The sequence below is a fragment of the Scyliorhinus canicula genome, chromosome 15 (assembly GCF_902713615.1).
Source record: "Scyliorhinus canicula chromosome 15, sScyCan1.1, whole genome shotgun sequence".
Lineage (NCBI taxonomy): Eukaryota > Metazoa > Chordata > Chondrichthyes > Carcharhiniformes > Scyliorhinidae > Scyliorhinus > Scyliorhinus canicula.
Genome location: NC_052160.1, coordinates 99,880,376 through 99,893,898, shown reverse-complemented (window position 1 = coordinate 99,893,898; position 13,523 = coordinate 99,880,376). Strand labels below are relative to the sequence as shown.

General features: G+C 49.5%; 1 protein-coding gene across 6 annotated transcripts in view; it reads right to left on the bottom strand.

The window, feature by feature from the left end:
- Positions 1-803: 803 nt before the first annotated feature.
- The window catches only part of LOC119979031 (tetraspanin-18-like), a 147,498-nt gene continuing 134,778 nt past the window's right edge, over positions 804-13,523 (bottom strand). For all 6 annotated transcript variants that reach the window (XM_038821003.1, XM_038821004.1, XM_038821005.1 and 3 more), the window contains 3 exons: positions 12,610-12,783; positions 10,404-10,487; positions 804-1,341 (listed from right to left, as the gene is read on the bottom strand). In XM_038821003.1, coding sequence (XP_038676931.1) covers positions 1,294-1,341; positions 10,404-10,487; positions 12,610-12,783 — 306 coding nt within the window. In that variant the 3' untranslated portion in view covers positions 804-1,293. The remainder of the gene's footprint in view (positions 1,342-10,403; positions 10,488-12,609; positions 12,784-13,523) is intronic.

The following is a 13,523-nucleotide window of genomic DNA, read 5'->3' as shown; positions in this document are numbered from 1 at the left end:
ACAGGATAATAATAATAATCACTTATTGTCACGAGTAGGCTTCAAATGAAGTTACTGTCAAAAGCCCCTAGTCGCCACATTCCGGCACCTGTTTGCGGAGGCTGGTACGGGAATTGAACCTGCGCTGCTGGCATTGTTCTGCATTACAAGCCAGCTGTTCAGCCCACTGTGCTAAACCAGCCCCTGGCAGTATATTACATAATATCGAATGCGTTTCGTTTTGTTAAATGTTGCCCTCTGCTTTTATCCACCGCTGCACAAAAGTTATGGTTTTCATGTGTGTGCACATCAAGACTTTGGAATGCAACCAGTGCATGACTAAATATTAGAATATCACCCTCCATTAACACTGTAAGAATATCTCAATAGAGAATAGCACCATTTCCACAGTGTCAGCAGGAAACGTCCATATTAGGGCAGGTGCTGCTTGTTGCTGCCATGTTAATGCACTGCCCTTCAGAGTGATGGCGCATCACACTGCTTGGCAAGTCTCGTATCCCAGCAGGCGAGCTTGCGTCAAGAGGTTGCCAAGTTGAAACCTCACTGGGAGGTGGGGGAGGGGTGGGATATTGGGTCCAGGGGTAGATGGGGGTTGCCATGGGCTGAGAACTGAAGTGAACAAGCTGATCCCAAATTACTCCTGTCTTTGCCACAAGCACTTAAAAAGAACCAGTCTAGGGGGATGGGAGGGGGGGGGGGGGGGGGGGGGGGAGGGGTTCATCATCTGCATGGGGAGAGGGGGAGGTAATAAATTGGAAAGTAAAAGGGGGATAATAAATTAAAAGGGCAACTTTAAAAAGATGTTCACGATAGACTTTCAACTTTAAGGTAAAAAATACAACTGGGATATTACAAATATTCAAACAGAAGAAATATGAATATTCTTCTCACAATCCTTATCTATTACACTGTAATATAATTTTACATTGGTACCTCACTACACAACCATTTAATAATCGGTAGTAACACTGTTAAAACGTTGAGTTGCATATTCATTTCATTTCATTTTCATTTCATTTCATTTCTTAACAAGACTAAAATAAAGATTATAATTGTGTGGGCAGAATATAAAAATGGTTGGATTGTTCTTCTTTGTTAAGGTTTTCTTAATTCCTTTTCAAGCCCAATTTCACACGTTATTTGAATGCAGTCTCAGTAAATCACAGTAAATCACTGCTGGCTATGCGCATCCACCCAGTCATCGTCCAGTACATGTTCCTTGCTGTCTGTTTCTTCCTTTCTTTGTTCAATAGTGACTGGGGCATTGTCCCTTCCGCGTGACTCTGGCCATTACTAGTTATAAGTCCGGTACACAAAGATAGTGAAAGCCATAGCACCAAGCTGAAAAGGAAAAGTAAACAGGTTTTGGCTACATAATAGTACAAAGTTTGGTCTGAATCGTAGAATGATATAATTCAGAAGCAAGGCTATTCAGTCCATCGTGCATGTGCCAGCTCTTTGAAAAGGCTATTCAATTGCTTCCATTCGCCTGACCTTTCCCCTTATCCCTTGCAACTTCATCTTCCCTTCAAACATTTATTCAAATATTTATTCAATTGCCTTCTGAGATAAGCTTCCACCACCCTTCCAGACAATGGAGTCCAGGTTCCAACTCCATGTAGGATTTTTTGGCCCTTCACGCCAACGGGATCCTCCGGTCCCGCCAAAGGCCCGACTCTGCCATGGGTATTGTGGCGGCGAAGGGTGCATTCAACAGGAAACCCCATTGACAACAGCGGAACCAGAAGATCCCACGACCGGCCAATGGTGAGCTGCCCTCTGCCACCACGAAACGCGGGTTGCGTGGAAAAAACCCCACCCCTCACTTCCCCTCTGGTTCTGATGCCAACTACCTTAAAGTTATAGAACATGGAATTTATAGTGCAGAAGGAGCCATTCGGCCCATCGAGTCTGCACCGGCTCCTGGAAAGAGCACCCTTCCCAAGGTTAACAGCTCCACCCTATCCCCATAACCCAGTAACCCCACCAAACACTAAGGGCAATTTTGGACACTAAGGGCAATTTATCATGGCCAATCCACCTAACCTGCACATCTTTGGACTGTGGGATGAAACCGGAGCACCCGGAGGAAACCCACGCACACACGGGGAGGATGTGCAGACTCCACACAGACAGTGACCCAAGCCGGAATCGAGCCTGGGACCCTGGAGCTGTGAAGCGATTGTGCTATCCACAATGCTACCCGTGCTGCCCCAAAACGTGTGAAATTATGATTTATGTCCTCTGCGTCCCGCCTCTTCTGCGCTATTAAACATTTTCTACACATTTCTTTCCAGAGTACAAAATGGACGTAGAGTTTCTGGTGCAAAGCAGGATATACAGAGGGAAAAGGCACAACAACTCAATCTGATGCAGTTATGAATGAATTGATAACTGAATTGATAACAATGAATCAATAAATGATTTGATAACAATAAATTTCCCAGTGATTACTGTATTTTGATTTATATGCTTTTCCTTCCATTTCCATACGCTAATTTGATTCTGGCATTTTAAATGTGCTGATGGTTTTGCTAGTGCTAAATAAAACCGACCATAAGACGTTGGAGCATTAGGAGGCCATTCGTCCCATCAAATCTGCCATTCAATGAGATCATGACTGATCTTGTATGATAATCTTCAACTCCATTTTCCCACCTTATCCCCATAACCCTTGATTCCTTTACTGATTAAAATCTGTCCATCTCAGCCTTGAACATATTTAATGACCCAACATCAACAGCCCTCTGCAGTAAAAAATTCCACAGATTCACTACCCTCAGAGAATAAATTCCTTCTCGTCTCAGTCTTAAATGGGTGACCCCTTACTCTGAGAGTATGTCCTCTGGTCCTCGACACTTCCACAAGGGGAAACAACCTCTCAGCATCCACTTTGTCAAGCTCCCCGAGAATCCTACATGTCTCCTCTCATTCTTCGAAATTCCAGTGGATGATCTCAGATCAGCTGCCCACCAAACATCTCCTGATTCTACTTTCCATGAATGGACGGGGATCCAGCATCTCCTATTTCACATTGTTGACCTACCTCCATATGTTTGTCCTTCCCCTCCTTGAAAACTGAACTGCTGACAGGGAGACCCACTAAAACATAGGGCAGATGGGTTTTCTTTTAATCCCCTTTAAATAGTGCAAGTCAATATCACAGCTTACTGCTGGGTAAAACTCAGGCACAACAATTTGAGTTGCAGGGACATTTTTATTTAATGCTTTGAGCTATCAATTTGGTAGTTACATCAATCGTTTTTTTTTCTTCAATCTTCTCCTAAGGGCGCAAACTCTTCTTGCAGTTCCACAAACACCAGCCACTCTCCTGTATCCCTTGAGACTGTTGCAAAAGCCCAAATTGCTAGTAAGTAATCTGAGCTGCAGTTTACAAAGAGGGGGAAGTGGGGGAGCAGGGGGCGCGGATGGTTCACCTCCCCTGGAAGTGTTGTAACATGCCTTTAAGAGAAGTCAGCGTGACAATACCAGAAGGAAAATGTGTCATGTGATCCAGTTTTAGTTTCACTTTAGCTTTGAGCAGAACACACACACACACAGGCCTTCCCTGCCTGGAGGACACGTGGGGACTGGGCAGCATTATCGGCCCCTTTAATGACATTTTGATTTGATGTTTTAAGTTTCTTTTGAGATTATGTTTACTTTGATGCCGTATCTCTTTAAGGAACTGCATTTTTAATTTATCCCACAGTTTGTTGATTTAGTTTAATTGGTTACGGAAAAAAAGCACATAACTCTGACATCTTCAAGCTTTATATCTATGTATAAATGTTCTCATGTGCCCCGTCTTAATAAATTAACCCACAACATGTTTACCAAATCCCTTGTGAGTGAGTGGAGCCTTCTATCTTCTCCAGCAACTAAGTATTGGGCATGATTTAACAAAAACATTTCAAAGTGCCATTTTGGGCGCGTTTTGCAGGGTGTATCTTGGCAGCTGCATTGGCAAGATCACTGCCCGCATTCAATGGCAGTTAGTGCCAAAGATGGGCACCATGAAATTCTCACCATGACTGAATTCCTCATCTGATTCACCAGATTCGCGCCCCAGCTTCTTGCCAGTAGCAAGGGGAAGCTGCTTTCAAGCGCTCTCTCACCACTCATTCCCAGTCAATACATAAGCATGGCAGTGTGTAGACCTGCTTGTCACTTTGGTGATGCCAACCTGACCAGGCCTCTCAAAGGTGTGGATGAGAGGCAGGGCGTCCTGTCCCCCTGAGGGGGTCGGAGGACCAGCAGTGGGGTCACCAATGCTGCCTGAGAAGCAGAGACAGTGGCTGTTAGTGTGGGCAGCATGACCAGGAGGACTGGCATCCAATGTTTGAAGAAGACCAATAACCTCCACCAAGCTGCAAGGATAAGTTAACACCTCTCTCCTGGTATCGGTTCCACCTGCCACCCATCAATTTCCCAAACCCCCCAGATGACACCTCGCACCCTCCCCACATTCGACCTATGTGCTTGTTCCTCAGCACCCCCTGGCTCCCACCAGCGCAACCCCTTCATGTCTAGGTGCAATGCCCACAAAGACCACCAGCTATAAACCCGCCCCGATCCATCAAGCATGCGGCTCACAATGCCCACTCTTTATTCCAGCAGGACGAGATAGGCCATAATAGGTAGGAAATGGCAGTGGGGGCAAGATGCCAGAAATCTAAGTCCTCACTCCCCTATGAGGAACGGGTTCTGGAAATCGCGGGGTTAATCAAGGAGAGAGCAGTCACCTACAGTGACGTTGGCCTGTGCCACAGAGGTGTGAATCCATTGCCCCTTCATCCAGATGACCTGTGTCAAGTGAGTAGTTCATGTCAGGCAAAATGATCCTTCCCCCTCACTGACCACATGTCCAGGATCTCCATCTGATGGGGACCAGGCCATCCGGAGTCATTTCCCCCGACCCCCACCACCCAAGAGACCACCTCGGAGGAGAGCTCCAAGGAGTCCACCATAGAGGCAACACAGCTGTCACCCCCATATTCCGCCATTGCAGAGACACACACCTCGGTGGACAGGCTTCTGGGGCAAAAGTTGGTGAGCACCAAACAGTTTCTGATGCACATCAAAGTCAGAGGTCAGCTGGATCCCAGGACTCAGCTGGGTCCCAGTCAGATGCCGAGCCTCTGGACAAGATTCTCCTTGAGCCGATGCAGATGACAGGCCAGAACCGTGGCATTCAGGAGAGGGTGTCAGCGAAATTCCAGCAACTGGAAAGCCGAGTGGAGGAGTTCCAAATGCTTCAGGCACAATGCATGGCAACGAGGCCAACACTTCTAGGATGGTGACCGTGGTAGAAAACCTGGAGCACAACGTCTGCATCTTCAGTATTGGTTTCAAAAGTATGGCTCAGTCTGTGACGACCATGGCCGAGAGCCTCGACATCATGTCCCAGTTGATGAGGGACATGTCCCAGATGCAGGTGAACAATGCAGAGGCACTGCAGAGTAGGACCCAGTCACTGAGGAGCAGCATTGAGGCTGTCGACACCATGGTGCAGACAATGGGGTCTCCACAACTGGCATGATTCAGAGGCCTCTGGAGCTCATTCCAGCTGTCCCTCTGTCCCTTAAAATCCTCCAAGGCCCTATGGGCACTGTCAGGGAGGAGCATCTGCTGAAGGCCGACCCAGGGCCTGCCACCAAAGAGACAATGGCGGTCTCCAGTTCTTCCGAATCCCTCCCTCCTGACACCAGTGCATCTCAAGGGAAGCAGGCAGAACAGGATGGCAAGATGACATCTGTGACACAGGTAAGTTGGCTGGGCCCCTCCGGCTCCAAGCCCTCCAGGGGACGACTATCAAGGGCATCAAAGGCCACAGGGTGCGGAAAGGAACAGGCTGCCTCCACGTCTGATGTTCATCCTGGGGACACACCTAAACATAGCAGTAGACCATGAAAGATTGAGAAGAGTGAGGAGCACTAGGTGGACACTGGAGGGTTCACTATCTTTAGCAAGGGGAAATGGAAATGGAAAATATTCACTACTAAAAAATGTAGCACCATTTATACATGAAGTCTCTGTCACATTAATCTTCACAATGGCCTGACTGCACACCTACACAATGTTGCCCACTGCTCCCCCCCACAGCCGGGCACAGTGGTCCAAGATCAAAAGGCCCCAATGCAGATCCTGTTCAGAGAGGATGGGTTTGAGCGCACTGTCAGCAGAGAGACAAGAGTCAGAATTTGGAGAAACTAAAGAGCACCAGAGCTTTCATCGCGGTGAGTTATCATCACTCTCCTGCCTTGTATATTGGCCTGCTGACAGTGCCGACACAGGCCCATCACCCCTTTCATCGCGGCAAGTTATCATCACTCTCCTGCCTTGTATATTGGCCCACTGACAGTGCTGACACAGGCCCATCACCCCTTTCATCACGGCGAGTTATCATCACTCTCCTGCCTTGTATATTGGCCCGCTGACAGTGCTGACACAGGCCCATCACCCCTTTCATCATGGCGAGTTATCATCACTCTCCTGCCTTGTATATTAGCCCGCTGACAGTGCTGACACAGGTTCATCACCCCTTTCATCATGGCGAGTTATCATCACTCTTCTGCCTTGTATATTGGCCCGCTGACAGTGCTGACACAGGCCCATCACCCTGGAGTGAAGTTACACAGATATTTGGAGAGTGGAACAGGCTGGAAGGAGGCAGTGTGATTTGGGGGTGGGGGGGGGGGGGGGGGGGGGGGGGGTGACAGGGGCTGGGGATAGGAGGAGATTGGGGGGAAGGAAGGAAGAAAATGGTGGGGACGGTTGAGCTGACGGACACAGCCTCCTCCTATGAGAATCTGGAGACGATGAGGTCCTCATTGGTCTTCTTGGCATGTCGGGGCCTTGCCGCCTCCGGTCATTAATCCTCCCGCTCCTCCTCGGGCTTGTCCTCCAGTTCTCCCTCATCCGCCTCCTCTTCTTCCTCCTCCCCAGACGAGGTGGCAGGTCCCTCCTCCTCCTCCAGCATGTCGCCCTGCTGCTGTGCCAGGTTATGGAGGGTACAGCAGGCCACTAGAAAGCTAGAGACCCTCTGAGGCATGTACCCCTGGGCATCATCAGTGCGGTCCAGGCATCAGAACCGCATTTTAAGCAGTCCGATTCACCGCTTAATGGTATTACAGGTAGCAACGTGGGCCTCATTATAACGGGTCCCCGCCTCGGTCTCAGGCCTCTGCACTGGCGACATCAGCCTGGACCCCAGCAGGTATCCTTTGTCCCCCACCTGCCAACCCATCATCCTGGGTGGTGCTCGAAGAAATGGGGATCTCTGAGTGCCTCAGGATGTAGCTGTCATGCACGCTTCCTGGGAAGTGTGCATTCACGTGTATGATACGGAGAGTGGTCGCTCACAATCTGAACATTCAGGGAATTGAATCCCTTCCTGTTAATACAGGGCACTCCCTGCTGCCCCGGAGCACGCAGGGCGACATGCGTGCCATCGATCGCCCCCTGGACCAGGAGATCCTGACGTTTTCAGTAAATCATGCAGCCTGGTGGGCTTGATCCAGGTCGAAGGTGATAAAGTTCGAGCATACAGAGCATCCGTGAACTCCCAGATGCACCTGTGGGCTGTAGATTGTGAAATGCCACACAGGTCCCCACTCAAGCCCTGGAATGACCTGGTGGCATAAAACGGAGACAGAGTCGCCTGCGGCACATAGTGTCCGTCAGCTCATTGAATGACAATGATGACTGTACACCTTCAGTCATTGCTGGCCTCTCCTTCTGAGTCCCTCCTCAGCCTGATGGGCGGCCGGGTCTTCAGGGTATATAGCCGTCCCCGGCCCACGGGATGCCGACTTCAGCCTGCGCTGTCGCAGCTGCCTTCTCCGGCGTCTGCCCGCCTCGGCTGCCACAAGCAACGCAAGGGCAGCCTCCGCAAGACCCACACCAGCAAACAACCTGAAATCTGGAAGCAATTGGAGAAGAAAAGAGACCAATAATCAATTAGGGCTTCCATCCCTGGACCCTCAAATCCCCAAGTCTCCACCACCCTTACGTGTCCTGCCTTCTCTGAGTGCCATCCAGTGAGCCAGTTGTGCTGGCAAGCCTTGCCCTGCAAACTCAGTCCCGGCCCCTCGACACCAGACCACTGCTGGGAACATTAGGGAGACCATAATCAGGTTCCCTCCTTTGATGCACACACCTACCCTTTGGTCACGAGAGGATCGACAGAGCTGAAGCTCAGCTCTTTAGTGATTGATTGTTGGCAGCTGCCCCTATGGTGCTGATGCTCCTAAAGTTCAGACACACTATTCAGACATATAATGCACTAATCATCCTCTGAGACATTGCCCTGTGCCCTCGAGGTGGCACTTGAAAGTTGAGGAGCGTGAAGTGCTGTCACAACTAACAAGGCTAATTCCTCATTTGAAATAGCCTTCAGCTGTGAAGCTGGAGGCTGCAAAAAGTCAAAGAGAGTGACATTGACTTTCAGGATAGAAGCTACAGTAGGGCTCTGATCTGGAAGAGTCTAGTAGGACAGATGTGCTGCAGCTGTGGATGCTCCTGTTATGGGTCTTCAGAATATTTAAAGATGACTTGAAGGCCTCACAGACGCAAAGCCCCTCACCCCCGGCCCAGGGGCAACCCCCAACCTAGAAGGCTTCAGCTCCTTGACCAAGCCAAGCAGCTTCGGTGTCCTCGAGTTGCATGCCGGAAAATGGAAATTATTCCTCCCCTCCTCAATTCCCCTCAGAGGCCATGGCGCCAACTTCATGTTTTTAAAAAGGAGCACAAAACGATGCTCGCGTGGTTTCCCACTAGGGGGTCAGGTAATTCGGGAGTCGAGAGTACGGTTACATGATGGCACAGTGATTAGCACTGCTGCCTCACAGCGCCAGGGTCGCAGGTTCAATTCTGGTCTTGGGTGACTGCCTGTGTGGAGTTTGCACTTTCTCCCCGTGTGTGCGTGGGTTTCCTCCGGGCGCTCCAGTTTCTTCCCACAGTCCAAAAATATGCAGGTTAGGTGGATTGGTCATGCTAAATTGCCCCTTAGTGTCCAATGATGCGCAGGTTTGATGGGGTTATAGGAATAGCAGGGAGAATAGGCCTCGGGAGGGTGTTCTTTCAGAGGTTTGGTGCAGAGTCGATGGGCCAAATGTCCTCCTTCTGCACTGCAGAAATTCTGGGTTGGATTCTCTGGCGTGGTTTTTCGGGCGGGGGTGGGGCGGGATTCCCGCCACGCCGGTCGGAGCCGTTGGCAGCGGCCCCCCCGGCGATTCTCCGGGCCCCGATGGGCCAAGCGGCTGTCCGTTTTTGGCCAGTCTCGCCGGCGTGGGTTACGTATGGTCCCACACGGCGGGACCTGGCAGGTAAGTTGGCGGGGGGGGGGGGTCCTCGTAGGACCCACCCTTTTAAAATCTTCTTTAAAAGAACGACCTTCACACTCCCGCCCAGCTGCTCACGCCAATTGTACTATGGTGCAGGGAGTGCATTATCAGGGTCAACTGGCTTGTTAACAAACTGAATCAACCCCTAATAATCTTCATAAACATGGTGGGGAGACTGCAAATTTTAGAGCCTGCCTACCTACCATGTAATGGGAGTGAGCTCAGGGGTGGGTGGGAAGCGATAGGTTAGACACCAGCTTCAGTGAAAATATTCGCAGCGGGAGGGACATAAAATCTAGTCCCATATTTCCTAGTCCCATATCCCAGGTTCGATTCCCGGCTGGGTCACTGTCTGTGTGGAGTCTGCACGTCCTCCCCGTGTGTGCGTGGGTTTCCTCCGGGTGCTCCGGTTTCCTCCCACAGTCCAAAGATGTGCGGGTTAGGTGGATTGGCCATGCTAAATTGCCCGTAGTGTCCTAATAAAAGTAAGGTTAAGGGGGGGCGGTTGTTGGGTTACGGGTATAGGGTGGATACGTGGGTTTGAGTAGGGTGATCATTGCTCGGCACAACATCGAGGGCCAAAGGGCCTGTTCTGTGCTGTACTGTTCTATGTTCTATGTTCTATTATTATTCAGACAAAAGTGCTAAGAGCACAAATTACTCTCCAATAATTTCATCCCCCTCCCCACCGCAAAATTATCATTAAATCCAGCTAAATGCAAGTTATGTGGATTAGCCTTGATAAATTGCCCCTACGTGTCCAAAGATGTGCAGATTAGGTGGGGTTATTGGTAATGGAGATAGGGATGGGGGAATGGGCCTCGGTCGGGTGCTCTTTAGAGGGTAGGAACAATCAGAGGGTGGCCAATCTAATGGAAGTACATGGTTGCCCATGCCCTCGTATGGCACAGTACCTGGAGGACGAGGAGGAGGATACCGATCTGTAAAAAGTCAGTTTACAGTTTGACTGTAAGCAATAAAGAGAGCAAATCTTCCCCTTTCCTTTCATTTTAGGCAGCTTCTCAAAAGCTTCAATTTGCGTAAAAGTGACCTTACCTCAATTAAAAGGACTATTATACTGAATGCTCCGATCAGATGGACGTAATTCCGAAAATTCTCCGCAATCATTGAGAAACATCCCTGAAACAATAAACATTAATGAATGCCTCACCTAAACAGACTCAACACTGCTATAGCCTAAAACGAGGTGAAAGTCTTGAATGCCACATGCGCTTTCCCTACTTGCTGAGTTTGATCATTTGGAATGCAAGTGCAGTTGAAGCGGATTCAATAGTAACTTTCAAAAAGGGACACAATATTCGCTTGGAATGAAGCAACATCCAGAATAATGGAAGAAAAGCAGAAGAGTGGGTTTCGTTGGATATCTCTTCCAACTGGTCAACACATGCAGGATGGGCCAAATTCCCTCTATGAGATTCAACTTGGGGTTTCATTGGAAGGAATATAGGAACAGAAAAAGGCCATTCTGCCCTTGCGCTGTTCCACTATTCAATTAGATCACACTTGCATGGGCAGCAGCAGTTCAATAAGGAGGCTCACCAGCACCTTCTCATGGGCAATTAGGGATGGGCAATAAATACAGGTTCTTCCAGTGAAAGAATAAATAGTATGCCTGATCCGTATCTTAATTCCTTACCCCCACTTTGGATTTGTAACACCCATAAATCAATGCTTACCTTATTATTAGAAAACATAAATATGATTATGTTTACATGAATTAAGGGATAAGTCGAGACATCTTACTGAGGTACCAATATGTGGGGTAGGGGGGCACTCTGGCAGTGACACCTGGTTGCCAGGATGGCACTGCCAAAGTGCCCAGGTGGCATTGTTTGCATGCGCATGATCAGGCTGAGGATGCCCTGTGTGGATGTTGGAGAGGTGGGGAGGGGAGAGGGGGGGCAGGGACCAGGACCCTCCCATAGTGTGTTGTGCGTTTGAATGGGAAGGGGAGGTCAGGGATCACTTCAGGGGCCTCAGAGTTCCCTAGTGTACAAAACGGGGGTATGTTTGGCCTGGCCACACATTCCCCATTCAAGCCCCTCATACAGCGTGACTTGCATTGTATAGCCATGTGTTTCTCGACACTGTGAGTGCCGGAAAACATGCAGCTAAACGCACTCCCTATGAGTCTTGGTTCCTATTTGGTTGAATCGAGCCCTAAGTGTAATTTGGGGAGGGTTTGGGGGGTGTTTTCCGTCGGCTTTTTAGGTGAGATCCAGACCGTTATTCACTCACATTTAGTCAGTTTTTTGAGGCGGGGGGGGCGAGAGAATCGTAAAGGCTGCCGTGGGTCTATGCCCCCCTTGGCACGGCCGTGGTATTGCCCCAAACGGGCATCTGGCGCCCGTTTCACGACGGCAGCGAGCAGGTGTGTTTGCTGCCGTGTTGAAACGGGCGTGAAGGCCCGGCCGCTCGGCCCATCGGCCTAGGAGAATCGCTGCTTGCCGTAAAAAACGGCGAGCGGCGATTCATGGCGTGGGTCGGGCGTGGGGGGTGGGAGAATAGCGGGAGGGCATTTAAAATTTCGGGAGGCCCTCCCGCTATTCTTCCACCCGGCGTGGGGGGCGGAGAATCGCGCCCGGGGAGTTTCTCGCCGATCAAGCCCATAATTAGAATCTTTTCCTGCAGTGGGGAACTAAACGCGTCAGCCAGACGGGTCTCACAGAGATCAGGGTGCCATTTTGAAAGGTTGCAGCAATCTCAAAGGGAGCTTGAGGGTCCCCCACACCCCTCATCCACGGACAATGCAACCCCCTGCAGAGATAGCCATCACCCTCACCTCTCCGCCACCACCAAGTGAGCACATCCTACTATTAAAGCAGACTAAGCAGGCCAGCAGCACGGTTCAATTCCCGTACCAGCCTCCCCGGACAGGCGCCGGAATGTGGCAACTAGGGGCTTTTCACAGTAACTTCATTGAAGCTTACTCGTGACAATAAGCGATTTTCATTTCATAGGGCCGCTGAGGTCCCCCTCAACTTTAGGGCTGGAGAATGCTACCTCAACAGGCTGCGAGGACGTGATTCGGACTGTGCCCAGGCTCCGCAGCTCGGGTGACACATGCATGGTGCGCAAAGCCCTTTTTGGGTCTCTTCTGCGATGCTCCCAGCGCAACAGGGTCGGCGCCGGACATAACATGGTGGGAAAATTGCGCCCATGAATTATAATTATCCAACCAATAGTTGATAAGAATCATTGCCCCTTTACAACAGATACACCATTTAGATTTTCCATTTACCTTGTTGTTTATGTAGTCAGCATCCCCTTGTAAACATCTGTTCTTGTCTCGGGAGACAAGAGATATGCTGTTCTTCTGACAACAGGCTTCAGGTAGTAGTATATTGGGAAAGAGTTCGTGAAAAGTGGAATTCTGTCCAAAATCGCGAGGCCCAATTACACCACAGCAGGAAAACTGAAATGACAAGCATTACGCCTTTGATGAAAATTCTACCTCATTTTGAAAGGATTATTAAAGGCTGGGGGAAGCAAGCAGGAGTGTGTACATCAGCAGCACAGAAGTTAATGGTCTGTTTCTCTCATCACCTGACCCTCACCTTTCAGTAGTAGGGACAGCTTGTGGGGAGTCATTGGATAGTAGCATTGAATCCAGTGGGACAGATCTTGCAGTGTAAACAGACTATTAAACGGCATTTGATATCATATACCCAAGGCAGTCTGCAGTGTGACCATCAACATGGCTTGGTTAACAGGTCAAGATGAGCTAGACTTCATCCCAGATGATTAGTTGCCAGTGTGTTAAAACCTCCACAGAAAATGGGTCTTGCTGCAGTGCACTGTCCTGTTACCCCACTTAAAGAGCATGAGTGTGGGTGTCAATCGAAAGGGGAAGCAAACTGACTTGTGATGCATCACATGGCCAAACTGCCTGTTGATATTCTCATTTGTGATGTTTCACCCGACCCAGCACCTTGTTGATACCCACTTGGGTAAGGCATGAATTGATAGCTGATGCATGGGGAACTATAGGCAGTCTACATCTGGACTTCTTTCTTTTTATAAATTTAGAGTACCCAATTCATTTTTTTTTTCCAATTACGGGGCAATTTAGTGTGGCCAATCCACCTAGCCTGCACATCTTTGGGTTGTGGGGGTGAGACCCATGCAGACACAGGGAGAATGTGCAAACTCCAC